This window comes from Acartia tonsa, chromosome 12 (assembly GCF_053477335.1).
Source record: "Acartia tonsa isolate MP-2025a chromosome 12, ASM5347733v1, whole genome shotgun sequence".
In the NCBI taxonomy this organism is placed as follows: domain Eukaryota; kingdom Metazoa; phylum Arthropoda; class Copepoda; order Calanoida; family Acartiidae; genus Acartia; species Acartia tonsa.
This window is the reverse complement of record NC_137271.1, coordinates 30,077,090-30,097,617: the sequence shown is the minus strand read 5'-3', so window position 1 is coordinate 30,097,617 and position 20,528 is coordinate 30,077,090. Positions and strand designations below refer to the sequence as shown.

The following is a 20,528-nucleotide window of genomic DNA, read 5'->3' as shown; positions in this document are numbered from 1 at the left end:
ACTTTTTATTGAATTTTGATTGGTTAGCTTATTAAAATGAATGCCCAGACGTTTCTAGTATAAAGAAGGGGTGGTTTTCTATATCTTCATTGGAGATATACATCAATTTATTGGTCTTTGTCTTATCTCTTTATATCTCTGATCATTACAAACAGTGTTTGAGCTGTTTTGATATAGCAGCCGCGCCCAGCTGCGAAGCTATTTGCAGAAAAAACAGGTAATAAACACTAATATACAGCTCTATTAAGCCGCACTCTGCTAAAAAAAAGTATGGAAGCCTAAATAATTCTTTATTTTATTTGATTGTTAAACTTTTGGGTTAATAACTTAACATCTATGCATTGTATGTAAGTCTCTTCTTAATCATGATTATTTCTATTCCTTTAAACTTTAATTGTTTCATTTCCTTTTCAAATCTTATCAACATGTGTATCAATGTTTGGATCTACTGCAGTTCACGATAAAATATTGCTGGTAACGAATATTGCTAAAAATCTATGAATTTAAAAGGCTGCTAGCTGCCAAACGGCTGAACGTACAGATCATACCCGCACATCCTTTTAAGCTGTATAAAAAGGCCTACAAATAATCTGGAATAGCCTAGATCCAATGATGCACAGGGAAAGCTTCACTGAAGAAAAAACGCGTAAAATATACCTTTTTCGCGCATTTCTCTGCAATGCGAGATAATTATGCATTATTGATTTATGGCTATTCCAGATTATTTGTAGGCCTTCTTATGACGCTTAAAACAGTGGGCGGGCATGATCTGTACGTTCAGCTGTTTGGCAGCTAGCAGCCTCTAAAATTCATAGATTTTTGGCAATATTCGTTACCAGCAATATTTTACCGTGAACTGCAGAAGATTCCAATGTTTATATGTTTTTTTGGCAGTTTAACTATAAGGGCAAAGAACCCACCCTTCCCAACTTTTTTTTTAAGAAGAGGATGGAAATGTTCTCGTGTTTTTTTTTAAAGCAAAGCTTTTCTATAATTAGGGTCGGTACGTCCGTAACGGATAGCTTTTTTCGTTAATTTAGGCATGTTAGAATTGTCCTTTTGTTTTCAAACTTTGCCTGGTGATTCCTGTAGTAGTTAGGTACGATTTAGAAAGCGTAGCAACTCTATAATCTTTACCAGAATGTCCGTACGTCCATTTAAACATGTTGACTTTTTTACTTTTTTAACAAAAAATTTTTATGTGATCTAAAAATCCGATAGACCTGATTTTTGGTATACTGATTCCTGCAACAACAAAGTACAATATTATAAGCGAAGTAACTCTATAATCAAGTCCTAAAAATGTAAGTATGTTCATAAATTTTATCCTGTTTCAAGCAGTTTTTCAAAACATTTACTTACAATTTTGCTTCGACTCTTATACATTTATATTCTGATTATTCCATTCTGACACTATACAAGTGTTAATGTCCATTTGTCCTACCGTTTCAATGCTTCGCTTTTATGGATGTTGTCATCCTTGTTTCATGTTAGGATAGGTTATATTGGGTACAGGGTAGCCACTCAGGGTTATTACACCGCAGGTATAGGCCCCTCAGGGTTATGGCTTTCGCAGGTTTTTGCCCTTCTCCTCTTTATTTTTAATTTGTTCAAAAAATAAGAGCAGGGGGGGGTTCTATGTTGAATTGTCATTTTGAGGGAAATAATCGTATTTTTATTTACATGTGATTGTACTCTTTTCTTCAAAGGAGACTTTTAACTTATATTTTTTCTCATAATATTTTGGCGTTTTTCCTCAGGGTGTCTTGTTGAGCATCAAAACACCCTCTTAGTTAGTGGTTAGTTTTAATTTGTTGCTTTAGGTTAGGTTAGGTTATAGTATGTACAGGTTAACCCTGCAGACTATGATTGAGCCCCTCTGAGGGTTAAGAATAAAAATTTAGGATTTATCCTTTCAACTATGATTAAGTAGTTACTAAGTAATGCATCTTCACTCTAAAAGAGTTTTTCCATTTATTAAACTTAATTTTGCTTGCTTGCTTGCTGTTTGCCCTTGTCTTCGGCCTCTCGGGGCAAACTATAAAGGCATGAATACTTTTATTTTCCATTGCCCTTTCTGTGCATATATTATATATTTACAGTCTAATCAACATTATTTTGAGCAATATTCACAAGGAATTTCAAAAACGCATTTGCTAACCATATATAACTCTTATCTTAATCATAGCAGACGGACGGACGGATGGACAATATGAGTTATAGTAGAAAAGGAACCTTAAGAAGAAAACTGTCATCCATTCATGTTTAATGACTAAATTGTAATACACATTTTGAAAACTTCTAACCGTGTTAGAATAGTACATGTTTAAAAAATAGAATTTTTATTTTTAAAAGAATTTATTATTTCCGGCTTTTAAAAAGTCACATATGCAGTTTATTAAGCACATTTATCTAATTGTGTCCTTTAAGCCGAAATACGGCACTTTGACTGCAAGATCTTTATATTGAGGACTTAAAAGTAACCCTAAGAGAACATTTATCCTGGCCTTTACAATATTTTGCACACAGAAAATGTAGGAGTCGGCAGTCGCATTTTAAGCCGCTATTTGTAATAGGATAAAGCAAAGCTGATAGGTTTTTTTTTCTTTATGCCAAGCATACATCTTCTTATTCCATGCAAATTTTCGAAATAATATTTGGGGAGGGGGGGGGGGGCTTCTTCTAGTCTAAGCATTTTTAGGATAATCGACGAACAAATTAATCTCTACCAAACCATAAGTATTATTTACAAGCTTCCAAAGACAGAATTATTGATTATCCTGTTATATAATTAGTAAAGGTTTTAGTCTGTAGCTTAAGATTTCTATGTTCTGGGATGGTTTAGACTATTTTTTACCCTTGCTTAACGCTTTGAAACATATATGCTAGGGACACATCCGCTTTTGTTCATAATTGTAGGTCATGAATGTTTTGTTATTTGTTTATTATTGTTTTTAAAAAATTTAGTTTATGTTGATTGTGGAAAATTCCCAATTGAACTGCTTTGAAAACTAATGAAGGATTTATTTATTATTGTTAGTAGCGAAGCTTTTCTATAATTAGCGTCTGTCACTTAGTACGTCAGTCCGTGACAGTTAGCTCTGTTCGTTAATTTAAGTATTATAGAATTATCCATATAATACCAAACTTTGCATGGTGATTCCTGTAGTAGTTAGGTAAGATCTAGAAAGCGCAGCAACTCTGTAATCGTTGACAAAATGTCCGTATGTCCATTTTAAATATGTTGATTTTTTAACAACAAATTTTATGTGTTATAATAATCCGATTAATCTGATTTTTGTAATACTGATTTCTAGGACTACAAAGTACAATGTTATAAACAAAGCATCTCTATAATCATATTAATCAAGTCCTAAAAATGTAAGTATGTCAGTTTTTCCACAAGTTTACTTGAATTTTGTATACATTTTTTATACATTTATATTTTGAATTTTATGACAATCTACAAGTGTTAATGTTCGTTTGTCCTACATTTTCAATGCTTCGCTTTTATGGATGTTGTCATCCTTGTTTAAGTAGGAATTGTTCAAGGATAGAAACACTATTTTTTTATGTCTTATAGCTGAAAAAAAAAATTTACAAAATTACAAAAACAAATTATTTTTTTTGTTAATTTTTCAGAAAACACCACTAATTACAATCATTTATTAGCACAAATATAATAACTAAATTACAAATTTAACTATTTCTTATAATAAATTAATTCTATAATTATGAATATTTTTCATAGACATCTTTCTTGTCTGTATCCCGTCCCTTGGCATTCCCTAACCAGGGATACACAGATGGACAGGTCTGAAATTATAGATAATCTTTGCATTTTTTGGAATAGTTATTTACAGTCTGACTTTGAAACCGGTTAATATCCGCTGGATTAGTTCCGGTTCTCAATGAATACTATAAATTATGTATAGCATAGTATTATAAAAAAATTTCCACGAATAATAGGATAAAAATTACGCTATGACTTTTTTCGCATCGTATTATAGTCAACTTTCCACGGATATTAAAATGAAAAATTGTAAGATTATATTCAGTTTTGTTGCTCTTAAGGGGCCAAAGACACGTGCCAACAAAACTGGTATTGATTTTGTGTTTTTTTTTCTATTTTATCATTTGAGGAAAATTGTCTGTAAATATTGAGAAAATATTCTCTTTTTTCACCCCGCGACCGTGGCTCAACACGTAGCGCATCCGCTCGTCGTCGGGAAGGTGATAGGTTCGCGTCTCGGTCCGACACCGTGTCATAACTAAAGACGTTAAAAATGGTTCATACTGCTGCTATGTCAGATGCACGACATAAATAGTTAGAGTCAGGGAAATGCTCCAAAACAGGCGTGACTCACTACCATGCACAGTTAGGACTTCTCAGACAAAGGTCGTGCAATCAAAAGGTTGGTTGTCTGATGGCCAAATGGACGCTTTACACCGCAATCATAGGGTTAGGGCTGACAACCCTATCCAATATCCATAAAAAAGCCACTATGTTACAGAAACACTGACAAATTGTCAGCGGCCTTTGCTCCCCCTATAAAGTGAAAAGGGCTTGTTACTGTTTATTAACTTTTTTTAAATAATTTTTTTTTCTTAAACATGCTTCTGTAATAACTTCCTACTTTGTATTTATTTCTATTTATTTAGTCTGCAATAATTCATCAAGTTTTTTCTTGTGATTTGTGAATAAAAGTTTATTGTCTTTTTCGTAATATATTTTTTCTTTAAGCTGCGCTAAATGATGCAAAATTGTTCATGGTATAAATATAGATATAAAAAATTTTCCAGTATGGCTTCAAAACCGATTAATATCCGCTGGAACAAAACCAATTTTTAGGCACATTGTAAAACCATGTATTACAGAAAACTTTTTACGAATATTAAAATAAAAATCATAAAATTAATAACATTTTTGTTAGCCATGGCCTTCTTGTCTAACATTTTCATTTTATTATCACTGGAAAGGTGTCTTTAATACGATGTGATAAATAACAATCATTACCTCACAAGTAGTCATATATTTGACGACAGCAATACCATCGTCGCCCCTATGGTCAAGTGCACACTTGTTGGGATTATTGCAAGCCTTGGGTTTGTCGTCCTAAATAAAATAACAAGGATGACAACATCTATAAGTAGCAAAGCAAAAAAACATGGCTTGATAAGCGAATAGAATAAGTTAAGTGTGGAAGAATATAAGAAAATGAAATTTACAAAAACTTATATAAATAAACAAATACATTTTTGTAGCATAACCGATAGACCGACGGACTAAATAAATTACATTCTGAATGCTTATTGGTAAATGATATACTCATAAAAAATTCAGCTGCCTATCTTAAATAGTATACGAGAAAGCCATTCCATTTGTTACAGGCAAACATAAAAAACGAGATAAAAAAAAAGTAATTCCGAAAAAACGGATGACCATTGATAAGCGGAATAGCAATACCAACGTATCGAATGACAAAATTATTTGTATGGTTTTGATGATAATTTGCAAAAGCAATTCAGCCGTCTTATTCCAGTAGACAAACTTTGTTTGTATGTTTCTTTAAACAATATTTAATTTATGTTTTGAAGCACATGATTGTTACGACAAACAGACAGACAAAGATTAATTATTAAACAACTTCTCAAACGTTTACTTTCATTAAGTTTATCAAAATACAAACCCGAATATTTTGAGTAAAGCTTCAAAGTTTTCGTGACAAAGAAAAGTCTTTTATGATTAAAATTATAAATATTTGCTTACTTAAAAGTTTTTTCTAACAATATTAATTAACAATAATTACCTGTTTACATTGCCAGGGTTCAAAATTTCTGATGTCTTTCATTTCTACTGGATCTATAACCCAAAGAAGAGCCTAAAAATAGTTTTTTTTGTAAGATTAATATGTTAAATCTATAGTTGTTATTAATTTAAGTTAATCTGGGATCTACAAAGAATGGACGAAACATTTAAGTACAACACCGATTATTATAAACCAAATTACCCTTACCATAGATAAAGATCAGTTGTCAAAAAGTTTGAACACTGTTTGAATAAAAGATTTAAAAAAAAACAAATTACATCGAGCCCTGCGGGACATTAAGTAGTACCTAAATAATGTTACAATGTACACATTATCTAAAGTAATTCCAAGTATTTACCCTTTGGGGACTCCAAGTATTGTTAAGGTAGTTGTAATATAGAATACATCAATTAGACTAATTTTTTTAAAAATAAGCCGCTGTCGTTCCATTCATTATTTCTGAAGAACTCCAAGTTTGACCTGAGTAGCTGTTACATAGAAGACATCATCTAAAGTAATTCCAAGTATTTACCCTTGGGGGACTCCAATTATTACCTAAGTAGCTATAACCTAGATACATTATTCAGAGTGATTTTAAGAATTATCCAACTGTGGTTCCAAGTATTTACCCTTGGAGAACTCCATGTATTACCTGAGTAGCAGTTATATAAATGCATCAATTGGAGTAATTTAAGAACTACCCAACTAGTTCAAGTTTCAAGTTTTATCTATGGGAGACTCAAAGTATTACCTGAGTAGCTGTTACATAATAGACATCATTCAGGGTTTCTGTGTAGTTGAAAAACTTCTCTAATGCTTGAACCTTTAAAAATAATTTTCAGTCAAATTAGACTAAATTTAAAATCTTAAATCAAATTAGTTTTTATTGAGTTTATTTATCTAAAATATGCTAATAAAACACATATAAGGAAGTGCAGAAAAAACTTGATTATTTTGCGTATTTGTCAAAGAGATATTATGGCAAATTCCTTTAATATACAATTATACCCCCCTTGATTTTTCTTAAAATTGAATGCAGGGGGCTGCCAACCTGCGGTATCAACGTTATTTAAACTTGTACATTTGTTCCTTTGTAATCTGTGGGGGAGGGGGAGGGGTTGATAGGTAAAACTATAAGAAGTTTTTAAATAAAATTCATATACACACTAAATAAGGTCACTTTAATTTTTTGCATTACACATATCAAAGTTTAAAGTGCATAATTATTACGTTTCTGTAGAGAATATATCATATAGAACATTGTCCATACAATGTCTAATCAACTTACTTTATTAATATTACTAGTGGTTTCGCCCCTAGCATCTAGGGGCTTTGCTCTAAGAGGTTTGATCAAACTAATTTTTCGTGTTTAAGATTTTAAAGAAAACATAAAAAAAATTTGGGGCGGGAGGTTTTTTTTTGGGGGGGGGGGGGGTGGTTAGTCGACCTCACTATTTTAATTTTAGTTTTAAAAAGATTTTTTTTTTAAATTTTGGAGTTAGGGGTGTCCCACCCCCCAAGAAAATAGTTATAAACCTTCCCGGGACCTATGAGAACCTACCCTGTAAAAGAGAACTTGATCGGTTCAGCGGCTAGCGAGATCCTTGGCTACAAACAAACAGACAGACAAACATCGTTCTACTTTGTATTATACAGTGTGTTTTTTTATGAGAACTTTTTTGAAAGCAATTTTACCCCACTTACAGTTATCAGAATTTAATGATTAATGGCTTATTTTCTTCGTTTTTTAAAGGGAAATTATGAAACAACCAAAAAAAATTACAGTTTTTGTTGAAAAAGTACAGTAAAGTTGAAAATTAAAAACTTAGGTGACAACATCTAAAAATGGTTTTAGCGCATTTTTCTTATGCTCAAAATTGGATTTTCAGTAGTCGACTTTGGGGGGCCAGTACTTTCTCCCTGATTGAGATATGGCCTTGACCTATTCTAGTACATGTCCCCAATAGTATCTGTATAAATTTATAGCTCTATATCTCAACTTTGAAGCGTTTTGCAGCCATTCTTGCAAAAGGTAGAATATTTGAACATAAGAAAAATGCGCTAAAACCATTTTTAGATGTTGACACCTAAGTTTTTAATTTTCAAATTTACTGTACTTTTTCAACAAAAACTGTAATTTTTTTTGGTTGTTTCATAATTACCCTTAAAAAACGAAGAAAATAAGCCATTAATCATTAAATTCTGATAACTATAAGTGGGGTAAAATTGCTTTCAAAAAAGTTCTCATAAAAAAAACACACTGTAGATTACTAGCCACTGTCCTTTTAGATTCAAGCCCCAAGAGTACGTGGACGCATCTCACATCCAAATAGTCTAAAGCTTTTATGGATAACCATTCTTCTTCCATCTAAATTATGTTAGCTTTCTTTGCTCCTTATGTACATAATTATCCTTGTTTTTAAAAACTGTAAATTTATTTTATGGGTAAAGAACGTGTCCTAACTTTTGTGATTTTTTTCAAAAATAGCTAATCGGTGCTTTTAGTAAGTAGTAGATGTAAAATGATCCATACAATTTAGATATGCAATCGTTTTTTTTTTGTAAAACTCTCATTTTGAAGTAATTTAAGTTTTTTTTTAAATTAAGTTGGTTTTAAGGTACTAAAACGCAACAAAAATTAAGAAAATTGCCATCATGAACAAAAGTAGTAAGATCTTTAATTTGACACCTTACTTTTTAAATTTTGTGGAGTTTATTATTGAAAAAATCTATTTTTTGAAGCCCGGTGAATCAAAACTTTGAACTTTGTCATGACAAAAATTAGGACACGTAACTTAAAAGAAATTTATCTTGAATTAATTTTTGGACAAAAGAAATCAAATTGTTAATTCTGTATGACAACAAGCTGACGCTAAAATTATACTCTGATACATATGAATTAATTAAGCCTTGAGTAATAGTAAAAATGTGTACAGATTTATGGACATTCGGCCGTCTTTTTTACAAAAAGTCTAGGTTTTGTTCAACCGCATACTCATTTAAGTAAAAAAAAATCGGCTACCCTACTTTTTTAACAATCCGCAGCTGTCATATGAAAAAGCGGCTGCAATGCCCTGGGATTTTTTTTAAACACGTCAATAAAATAAAAGGATTAAAGTCCAACTTTCCTTAGATCGGAGATAAATATTGTAAAATTCAAAATTTCTTTTGAGTATTTTTATATCTGGTCCAAAGATGCGTCATATCTAAAGACGTTAAAAATAAAAGTTTTAGTATGTTTACGATACCAGCAAAAAAGGCCGTTTTAAAAAATGTCCATATTTGGTCAAAACTTACTTGCTATCGACATATTGATAGTGTGATTACATTATACTACATAATGTCTACAGAACAACCATACATTTGTTGTCTGTAATAGACAAGATAAATACTCCTTAGACATATCATTAATATCTGTTATTGGCCTTATGTTATCACCCCTCTCTAGAAATACAAATCTAAATAGTATTAGTCTAGCATAACTGTTTTATACAATATCTAAATTAATGTAACGAGATAAGATATCAACGAATATGATTCCCATTTGTACTGAAAAAAAGAAGAAAAAAATACTTCTTCATTTGTTACTTAATCTTGAATTTTATATAAGAATTCTTAACTTACAAATGAAAAGTATCTTAACGTTTGTTCATTTGCAAAGAAACCAAGAAAAAACATCATGATAATTTGAAAAATATTGAATGCAACTGTTTAAAAATGTTTGGTTGCTATCCTATTCTATAAAGTATTATGTCTCAAAATATCTTGTAAATGATTTAATAGAATAATACACAATTTTCAGGAAAGTGTATTAATAGTCCAATAGTTCAAGGGAGGTTTAAGGCTATTTAAGAAGAATATAGGGAGGATGTTAAATATTAAATTTTAGATTTAGATACCAAACTTTATATGGAACTTTTAGGTGAAAGCACAAGTAGCTTTTGGAGAAAAAAAATGATTCTCTGAAAAAAGTATCTACTCCTTATGTTACTCTGTTTTTTCTGTTTGCTTCCTTGTCATCTTTTGTGCTTCGCTACTAATAAGGATGATTTCATCCTTGTTAAAAGCGAAGCTTTTCTATAATTAGGGTCGGTCCGTCCGTACGTCCGTCCGTCCGTCCGTCCGTCCGTACGTCCGTAACGGATAGCTTTTTCCGTTAATTTAGGCATGTTAAAATTGTCCTATCGATTTTAAATTTTGCATGGTGATTCCTTTAGTAGTTAGGTACGATTTAGAAAGCGTAGGAACTCTATAATCATTACCAAAATGTCCGTACGTCCATTTTAAACATGTTGATTTTTTTACTTTTTTAACAACAAATTTTTATGTGATCAAATCATCGGATTGATCTGATTTTTGGTATATTGATTCCCGGGACAACAAAGTATAATGTAATAAGCGAAGCAACTCTATAATCAAGCCCTAAAAATGTAAGTATGTCCATAAAAATTATCCTGTATCAAGCAGTTTTACAACCAATTTACTTACAATTTTGCTTTGACTCTTATAAATTTATATTATGATAATTAAGTTCTAACACTATACAAGTGTTAATGTCCGTTTGTCCTACCGTTTCAGTGCTTAGCTTTTATGGATGTTGTCATCCTTGTTTAAATAGAAATAGTTAATTATCGCATCGTATTATAATAGTTATTTCTCGCATCGTATTTCCGCGGATATAGAATGTACAATTATAAGATTAAAACCAGTTCTTTAGCCCCGGGGTGCCGCAGAAACGTGTTAAAAAAACTGGTTTTAATCTTATGATTGTACATTTTTATATTGGTAGAAAGCTGGATATAATACGATGCTAGACTTAGTTTTTTTGTATGGATGAAAACCGGTTCTTATCCACCGGATTCGAATGAATACGAGAAAATGTTTTCTCGGATATGATAATGTACAATTATAAGATTGAAACCAGTTTTGTTAGCCTCGAGATGCCGAAGGCACTAAACTGGTTTTAATATTATGATAGTTGGATATATTACGATGCGATACATGATATTTCAGTATATCTTAGAACCGGCTCTAATCCAGCGGATTGGAAGCCATGCTGGAAAATTGTTACCTGTTCTCTGTTTGTGAACCAGTTTGTATGCATAGCAAGTGCATATGGGGCTTTGTTACTATAGGAGTACTTATATATATTTTTAGTAGTAGTGACTAAGGTGTTACGTATTATGTCGATATTATATTTATTTTCAATGGTTAACGTCAACTATATGAGTTCAAATAAAAGTTTAAATGACTGACATAGTACAGAAAATAAATTTTTTTAATAAATATTTTTTGTGTTATTTTGTAGTTAGCTACGTGTCATTTAAAAATAGTAGTCATCGATGACATAATGCCGACATTACGTTGTACTCTTACCCTCGTGAATACAAGCAAATGCTGACTTATCAACGAGATATTATTAAATATTTGTAATATAAGACTCTCTATACTTTTTATGGAGTTTTTTTTTATATTTTTTTGTCTAAAAAATATTTGTATGACTAAATGAAAATTTACTCCATTTTAACTGGTTTTGACTTGAGCAAATCATTTAAATAAAAATTATGTCATTATAGTAATCAATTCATATAAGTTCTTTTCCTGTTATAATGTCTTTCAAAATCTTCCTTCAGCCAGTCAAAAATATCATCACTAAAAATAAATTGATCTATAATACAAAGTAGAACGATGTCTGTCTGTCTGAAACTTAAGATCTCAATAACCAGAGAACCGACTGGGCTCTTCTCTTAAGGGAATATAGTTACCTGTCCTTTGATTTTTAAAGCTATTTTCTTGAGGGGTGGGACACCCCAAACCCTCCAAAACTTTTTTTTAAAAACCTCCCAAAAAAAGCGAAGCCTCTAGTTGATTATAAACTAGAAAGAAATTATAATTAGCGAAGCAAAAAAAATCATGAATAGACTAATGGACAAAGTAAGTTATACAGAAGATGTTCCGTTACCATAACAAAAGAAAGATAGATAATGGACGATCATTGGTATATACAGGGAATGTATACTTTAAATGACGTTTCGCTTTTATGGATGCTGGCATTCTTGTTCCGACTTTTAATTTTTGCGCTACATAAGGATCAAGATATTAATTGTGTATTTAAATTAGAATAAAAACAAACTATTTGTTTTTAACCTAAATAATAAATAGTTTATGATAACCTTCATAAAAACATAATTCTACATGTGATTATTATTTCTAAGATGGGAATTTTCCATTTGGCAAATTTTGCAGTTGATATTCATGTTCTTAACAAATGATGGGGAAAAATGTTAAAAATATGCATTTTATATAAAAGCTGTATTATAAAATAAAATCAACGAAACATTTATAGATTACATAATAAATGCAATTGTTATTTAATTGAGAGAGGAGAAAGACATTAAAGAAACAGAAATAAAGATAGAGAGAGGGATGAAAGATAAATAGAAAACAATGAAACATTTATAGATAAAGGAAATTTAAAGAAGCACATTGTTATAGGGAATCATCACAAGAGAATTCAGACGTCTATCGAAAACAATAGTTGAGAAATCAACGTTTCCCAACTACTGAATCATTCCCCCCCCCCCCCCTGCCTTTTGAAAATAGATGGGGTAGTATTTTCCTATGTCTAACCCCAAAGCTGTAGGGAATCCTAACCCTGCGGGGCTTCTCAATACCAAATATAACTAACCTTACTAAAGTAATAACAAACAAACTAATAAATGACCCTGCTTATTTTGTAAAAAAAATTGGAAGTTTCTTTGCTTAAAAATGCACATCAGAAATGTATTAGCTTTTGAATAAATATTGATACCTGTCCATATGTGAAAAGACGCATTGATCAATGTAGGGGCAATGTCCAGCTGCAAACCCCTAAAATTAGAAATCACATGAAAGATCAGAAAATCAAAATTTAATTTAAAGAGCCCTATCCCTATGTTAAAAAATGGAAAGTTATTTAGGTTTTATTAGTACATTGTATTAATAAATAATAAAGGAATAAATCACAAATAAAACTCTCCCGCCCTTCATCAAAAAATCTTTAAAAAATAAGTAGGAGGTGTGTCTGTACACCTGTGCACTAAATCAATTTTGTCTAAATTGTTACTGTCGAAGTTGCGTGATTCATTTTTAAATATTTATAGGATCTTAAGGGATAAGACAATGGAAAATAAATTGAAACATATCACCAATGATAGGAAACAAAATTACCCCTTCCGTAAAATAAAATTACCCTGGGTTAAAATAGTTAGGACACTTATAGTTCCGAACCAACTATTCAAAGTTCAAAAAAAGTACTAAAATTACCGAATAAGATAGAAAACTTTGGGCATTAGGGAAATTTCAAGTCTAATGCCCACTCCCTCCCACCCTGTCAAAATTACTGGTTACCTCGACATAATGTGAGTTCAGTGGTAGCTCCCATAATCCAGGAAATTGTCTTTATGGTTACACAAAACATTTTAATTAGATTCAAGTTTTTAGTTATAAAACTACTCTATAGAAATCCTTTGTTAGTTTGTCAGTCGATTAATCTATTTGTTTGTCGGTTATATGGAAAATAGCGGCTTCGCCCCTAGCGTCTAGGGGCTTTGCCCCAAGAGGTTTTATCAAACTAATTTTTCGTGATTTAGATTTTAAAAAAATAAAAAAAAATTTTGGGGAGGGTTAGGGGTGTCCCACTATCCAAGAAAATAGTTATAAACTTCCCGGGACCTATGAGAAGCTACCCTACCCGATCAGTCCAGCGGTTAGCGAGATCCTTCGCTACAAACAAACAGACAGACAGACAAACAAACATCGTTCTACCTTTTATTATAGATAAATATAGTTGGAAGATACTCTTAAACTTTGTCTGTAGCGAGTCAAAGTGAATAAAAAAATCAGCCATGTGACGTCATAAAAATAAGGGAGATGAGAGGAGAAATGGGAAAGATAACCCCAACAAAATAGATGGATAATCCATCATTTTTAAGACTTCACATGGCTGATTTTTGTGTAACTTTGTCCCGCTAACTTTGTCTATTTATTTTCATTTTTGATTTGGTTGATTTGGTCAGTTGTCCTTGATATCTTTATTATGTTTTATGTTCCTAGTTGGACAAGAGTTGGTCTTGCACTCATGAGGGATCCTATAAAAATAAAGGATTACTTTCATTTGTGAGAGATTATGTCAAACTTTTACATACCTTTCTTGGGGCCTTTTAAAAAATTTTTTTTAACTGACTTGAAGTTGACTAAATTCAAAAATACATAAAGAAATATAAGTTGGACTTAATTTAACAATATTTTGCAAAAAAAGTTTTAGATGCATAACTTGTTGAAAACCATGAAATATTGTTTGAAACCAATAAAGAAAATAAGAAAGTGATCAGTAATTCTGTAAGGGATGATAAGTTGGTTAATAATTACAGGACTACTTCTGTTAAGAATGCATTTATACCTGTAATCCAGGGTATATGGCCACACAGGAACCTTGAGAGGTGGAGCACTTATGGAACTGTCCCAGATGAAACCATAATCAACCAACACTTCATACTACATAATGAATAAGCATATGAGAATTGTGTTCTATATTGATTTTGATTTTAGTTTCTACCTTTTAACCCTACATATATATTTTAAAAATAATAAATTCCTAGGCTTATTGTTTAACAAAAGTTTGATTATAGTTATTAATAATAAAATGCCTATCTCAGAAAACACCTGTCTCAAAAAAAGCCTGACATAGATAACGTCTACAAGCATTTGAATAATTGTTGTTATTATTATGTACAAGTTTTACCTATTATGCTAGATCTAAAGTAGGCCATTGCAGTTATATACATTATACCTGTGTGTTATAACCAGATTTTAGTCCAGGTGCTCTTGAACCCAAAACATCATCACTTAAAAAAAGATTACATTTAAAATGTCCTCCATTATTTTTTTTGGAAACTCCATTTATTAATAGATTTGTAACTGTACAAAAAATATCTTTTATTTTTGACGTGTAGATAAGTTTAAGGCAAAAATAAATAACTTACTATATTCCAGTTTGATCCTGTAGTATAGCTCTCATACCAACTAATTCATCTACCCATGCAGTTGTGTTCTTCTCTGGTAAGCCTACAACAATAAGTATAGAATTCATAGATTATTAGACTAAGTTAAACATTAAGTTGAATTTCTTGCCTTAAACCGTGGATGGGTAAATCAAAGCCTCTAGCTTTTTGTTGCTTTTAACATGTGTTTGAATCAAATAGGACTGACTAATTATATTTTTTGCACCAATACTCACAGCATCCGTCCTAAGGCTAAATTTTGTCCCGCTACATATTTCATTTTACATATACCATGTGCCTAATATATATAAGAAAGAAGCTTTTTATAGTGCCCCGATTGGCTTACCATTGGCCAATTATAATGTATACTGGCCAGACATTAGTAATTTAGTCTGTGCATTGGTCTATCATTAGTCATTTGTATTTGTATTGTATGACACAATTTTTTATAGGCATCATAAAAGGTTTAAGAAGCAATATTGCGGTTTTATTATATCTAGTAAGACTCTATAGAAACAACATTTTTTACCTGCGTCATCAGTAATACTGCTAATAGCAAACTCATGTCCATCTTCATACAATTCTTGTATCTAAACATAAAAGATATTGGTAGATTTTTCTTTTACAATTTCATAAATTTTCTTGGTGTTATGTTTTCTTTTTGTTTTGAAGAACCCTGCAGGTCTAGTTAATGGATATATTGATTATTTAGGAGTAAGGTATAGCCAACAATCGAAATAAATCAAAATAGATTGTTGGGGATCGTCATTACTCTGAAGCGATGTCTCCGCCCTCCCCCCCCCCCCCAAAAAAAAAAAAAAATTTAAAAAACGAAAAGGTTTCGAGTTTTTTTTTAAATTAACGGCTAATATTGATTAAATTTGCTTATTTACATTTATTAAATAAACAATTTTCATTATCTATTAAAGAAATTTTTTACAGCAATGATAAATATAAATCATTATGTTGAGCAAATATACATTCATAAAATTCTGCGGACATATGTCTAAAATCTAATACAGCCTTCTTAAGGAGTGGTTCTCTTTCACCTCAAGCGAACATATAATGACCTTAGTTCATTGTTAATTTAAATTTAACGTGTTGCTCTATCACTCATAGAAAACCAACCCTTTGATTTTACTTCCTATATCTGAAAGTCTTAAATTTGCATTAAATTTTTTTTATTTTTACCTGATGGTAGTTTGAATAATGATGAGTGAGGAAAAATGTACCCTAAATATCAACTCATTTTTTATAATAAACCGAAATTGACACTGGCAGAGATAGGGAAATTGAAGAGATATATTTGTTATTAACTTTTTTCCTAATACAAAATATGTATTGTTTTTTTTTTTATCTAATTACCCCACCCTATATAGAAAAATAAACAATGTTTTCAAAAGAAGAAGTTAGACCATCAGAATAAAAAGTTCTTCAGATACAATATCCCTGGCTTGTATAAAATATAAAATAAAAATGAGTTGTTCCTTGATGTTACAGCCATTTGGGTTCTTTCTCCCTCTAAACACACTAAAAAAGAAGTACGAATGAATAAATTATTATTAAATTTCCACTCTTATTCTAAATTTTCTGTCCTAAACGACAGGCCATATACCTCCGGGCCCCTATCCCTATGGGGTACAATCTCTGCAGGGGCACTTGTAACCATTACTTTACTTTAAGTTATGAAGGTTCGCATTTTTTTTCTCATAACAGTTGTTTGTGAGATTAGCTAATAGCGACGAAAACATAGCCGAGTCGCTACAAAAGAACAGAAAACAATTTGCTAGCAGACAAAAAGGGTCTCCACCACTTGGACCCGGTAGTTATCTGGATTATGCATCTTACTTCTAAATTTATTGTTTGTGGTACATAGACGATTAAAGGCATTACCTTTTATAATTAGGATAATTGTTATCATTTATAGCTCCATCCATCATAATCATAACCATCTACCACGAAAAAGTTTTTGCTTTTTAACTGATTATTTAGAATAAATGAAAACTTATCATTAAATAATAAATTTGTTTTTGATTAATTGTGACTTATTAAATATATTAAGATAAAGGTCGACAATTATAGGAGGCTTTAAACAACTTTTCTACCCGTCAAAGCTACATTAAAATCTTATATATTATTTCTTTATTGATAACAATTGTAAACCCTCAATATTATTGTTATAATAATTGTCAATAATGATCAGCTTTAACTAGCAAAAAAGTTGAAGCCAAAAGTATAAAAGCAAGGATGGTGATGTAATTTATGAAAGACTTTTTTAAATAAACAATAAAAAGGTAAATATCCCTGTGGTATTTTATCTTGGTCTAGGCCTCCAGGTATTAAAGTTCCATCCGAGGAACAGAGACAGTGGGGCAACTGAAAAACAAAAAAATGTAAAATAATAATAGCTTCTTACAAAGTGTTAAATAATTCATGATATAAAATACATTTTGAAATTCTATATTTTTAAATTGAAGATTAATTCAGTTAATGGTAAGTGGATTAAATTAAACAACACCCTGTAGATTAGTTTTATTCTTATTTTTAAAAGCGAAGCTTTTCTATAATTTGGGTCGGTCCGTCCGTCCGAGATAGATAGCTTTTTTCCGTTAATTTAGGCATGTTAAAACTGTCCTATCGATTTAAAACTTTGCATGGTGATTCCTGTAGTAGATATGTACGATTTAGAAAGCGTAGCAACTCTATAATCATTACCAGAATGTCCGTACGTACATTTTAAACATATTGATTTTTCTACTTTTTTAACAACAAATTTTTATGTGATCTAATTATCCGTTTGATCTGATTTTTGGTATATTGATTCCTGGGACAACAAAGTACAATATTGTAAACTCTATAATCAAGTCCTAAAAATGTAAGTATGTCAAAGTCTATAAACATTATCCTGTATCAAACAGTTATTCAACAAATTTACTTACAATTTTGTTTCGACTCTTATACTTTTATATTCTGATTATTCAGTTCTGACACTATACAAATGTTAATGTCCGTTTGTCCTACCGTTTCAGAGCTTCGCTTTTATGGATGTTGTCATCCTTGTTTATTGTAAATTTATTGATTTTGAATAAAGTTATTTTTATCGAAGTTACCTCACATTTAGAAGGATCACATTTTTCTGCCTGAAAATAATTGTAATTAGTTTATTTGTTTTTATTTATTCATTTATTTTTATAATATGGTTCAAATAACCCTGTTTTAAGTAGGAAGAAGGGGGGAAGTCGGCTCACCTATGTCAATTTAGCATTTGAAAAGAAAGACTAAAAAACATTTGATGGTTGTTATTTGTTTTCAGGAGCGATTTTTCACCCCTAATAGTTATAAACCTTGCCTGGACCTCAAATAAGCTTCACTGTAAAAAAATACCAAATCGGTTCAACGGTTCATCCTCACAGACATACAGACGCACATCCTAATACTTTGATATTAAGACTTACCCTATCCGGTGACTCTGTAGTTGAGGGGGCAGGTGTCGTAGATACAGGCCCACAAACCGCCTCGTTTTTAAAAGTACAAAATTTCCTAAAAACAAAAATGACACTCATTAGTAGCGCATAAAAACACAATAAAACCACTTAACTTTATAACTTTTATACTGGATAATCAAAATTTTAGGATGTCTATCTTATGTAGCAGCCGAGAGATGAGGCAACAGACGAAAAATTGGTGTACATCCAAAATGATGATGAACAAAATACTCCTTCTTCTTCTTTGGATTAAAATGATAGTTTAGACACTGATAGTTTGAACCAACCAATCAGTCTCCCCCACATTATGTTTACAAAACTAGATCTTACTTGATATCATCCCAGTAGAGGCTTGATGGACAGAAGTTCTTGTAGGGAAAGTACTCTACACATTGGTAAAATCTTTTAACATAACAATCATCACATCATAGTAAGAGGCGGTTTCTCTAAAAGTGTCTAGCGAGCACAGATCAACCCCTTACATTCCCCTCACTCATAGTTAAGAATCTCCCCCCCCCCCTCTTGTTTTAATATATTTAAAACTAGCGGCTTCTGACCAAGGAAATCTTCTGCAAAAAAAGGACCAAGGAAATCTTCTGCAAAAAAATGGGGGAGGGAATTTTTTGTTTTTGGTGGGGTTGGGGGTGTCACACCCCCCTAGAAAATAGCCTAAAACCACCATAGGACCAGTAGGTATATACCCTGAAGAGTAGAATCCAATCGGATTAGTGGTTACCGAGATCTTAAGCTTCAGGCGGACGGCGCTAGTACCTAAAGTTATCAAGAAATAGTCAATAATCTGCATTGGTTCTAGTAACAAAAGTTTAAGACAACCAACGCAATAAATATTATATCCATCATCCCATACCCATAACCCTGATTTGTTTTTGATGTGACAATTGTTTCCTTCTACAGGTACAAGGGTCTGCAAAGGATCCATCTCTGGCCGGACATTCAAATTCAGGGCAATCATCATCGTCTCCCCTGTGCAAATTACCAGATAATCATTTATTTGTAAAAGCGAAAAAATTTAAATTTTCACCCATTAATAAAGTGTGAACCCCGATAGTGGACAAAATAATGCCACGTCTCGCGGTCGTCGCGGTCATGCGTCATATTTAAGGGTGACGCAAATTTCAGATCTAAGTTTTCATCGTTTAATTTACTATTTTTCTTCATAAGATAAAAGCGATGCTTGCAAGATTATTTAATTCGTTATAATATAAAGATAATTTTTATTCAAATCGCGAAATCTGGGATCTGAAATTTGCGTCACCCTTCTAAACTGAAAGTGGAAAAGAGAATAAGGGATGGGGTAGAACCGGTCATTATTATGTTTTATTTTCTTGACTTTAAATTAAACTCAATCTGAACCCTCCCCCCCCCCAAAAAAAAAAAGGAAATCTTGGAATTTCTTGCTGAGAACCTTTAAATATTTTTAGTTGATCTTTTTACTATTGTTTATTTCTTTTATGGCATGTTTTTCTTTTGAAGTTGCTGCGCTATACATAACGTTCTAATTGTCCTTGTTTAAAATAATCTAATATTTTTCCTGGCTACTGATACAAATAACAGAATTATCAACCATTTATTCATTCTGAAACAAAAAATGAATATCTAAAATATTATTTGTACATAAAACATTGCCTATACTTTTTCACCAATAATTAAAATCTACAGAAGGGATAATTTTTATCCATATTGTGGGGTTAACATATATTTATTTTCCATTGTCTCATCACATAAACAAAGAAAATTTAAACAAACTTTATTTTTTGCAATAATGATTCCGTGAGAAAACCAACACTTTTTAGAACAACGATAATTGTAAAGGGCAACAAAAATATTTTGTAGCTTTCAATTCTGCAAAAATAGAACAAATATTTATATTTCAATTAAATAATATTATTAGACAACCAAACCATGAATGTTTGTATGAAAAAAAAAATTTAGCACATGGACTATCAAAGCAGCAGAGGTCATACTTTAAATATCTCTTATGCTGTGTTTTAAAATAGACTCGAACCCGACGTCTCTTTGAAAATACTTTTAAACTCCACTAAAATTTGTCTAACCTTGAGGTTACATAAAGAAATTCATAAACATAAAAATCTTATCAAACGCATTATTTTTTTTATTTTTTTTTTTGGGGGGGGGGAACCCACCAGACTCTTTTAAGGGTGAGAGGGGTG

The 20,528-nt window shown here is 31.4% G+C and overlaps 1 protein-coding gene across 1 annotated transcript; it reads right to left on the bottom strand.

Moving 5' to 3' along the window:
• Nucleotides 1-3,652: 3,652 nt before the first annotated feature.
• Cda4 (chitin deacetylase Cda4) lies at nt 3,653-19,929 on the bottom strand. The gene is made up of 22 exons (XM_080178575.1): nt 19,892-19,929; nt 19,246-19,323; nt 18,667-18,741; nt 18,307-18,391; nt 17,962-17,991; nt 17,158-17,227; nt 16,745-16,805; nt 16,341-16,381; nt 16,043-16,086; nt 15,381-15,441; nt 14,834-14,915; nt 14,641-14,695; nt 14,251-14,345; nt 13,903-13,939; nt 13,200-13,250; nt 12,622-12,680; nt 11,414-11,462; nt 10,882-10,941; nt 6,562-6,633; nt 5,811-5,882; nt 5,018-5,116; nt 3,653-3,816 (listed from the first exon to the last, which is right to left on the bottom strand). The coding sequence occupies exons 7-22, from the start codon at nt 16,801-16,803 to the stop codon at nt 3,733-3,735; spliced, it is 1,020 nt and encodes a 339-aa protein (XP_080034701.1). The 5' UTR covers nt 16,804-16,805; nt 17,158-17,227; nt 17,962-17,991; nt 18,307-18,391; nt 18,667-18,741; nt 19,246-19,323; nt 19,892-19,929; the 3' UTR covers nt 3,653-3,732.
• Nucleotides 19,930-20,528: the final 599 nt, after the last annotated feature.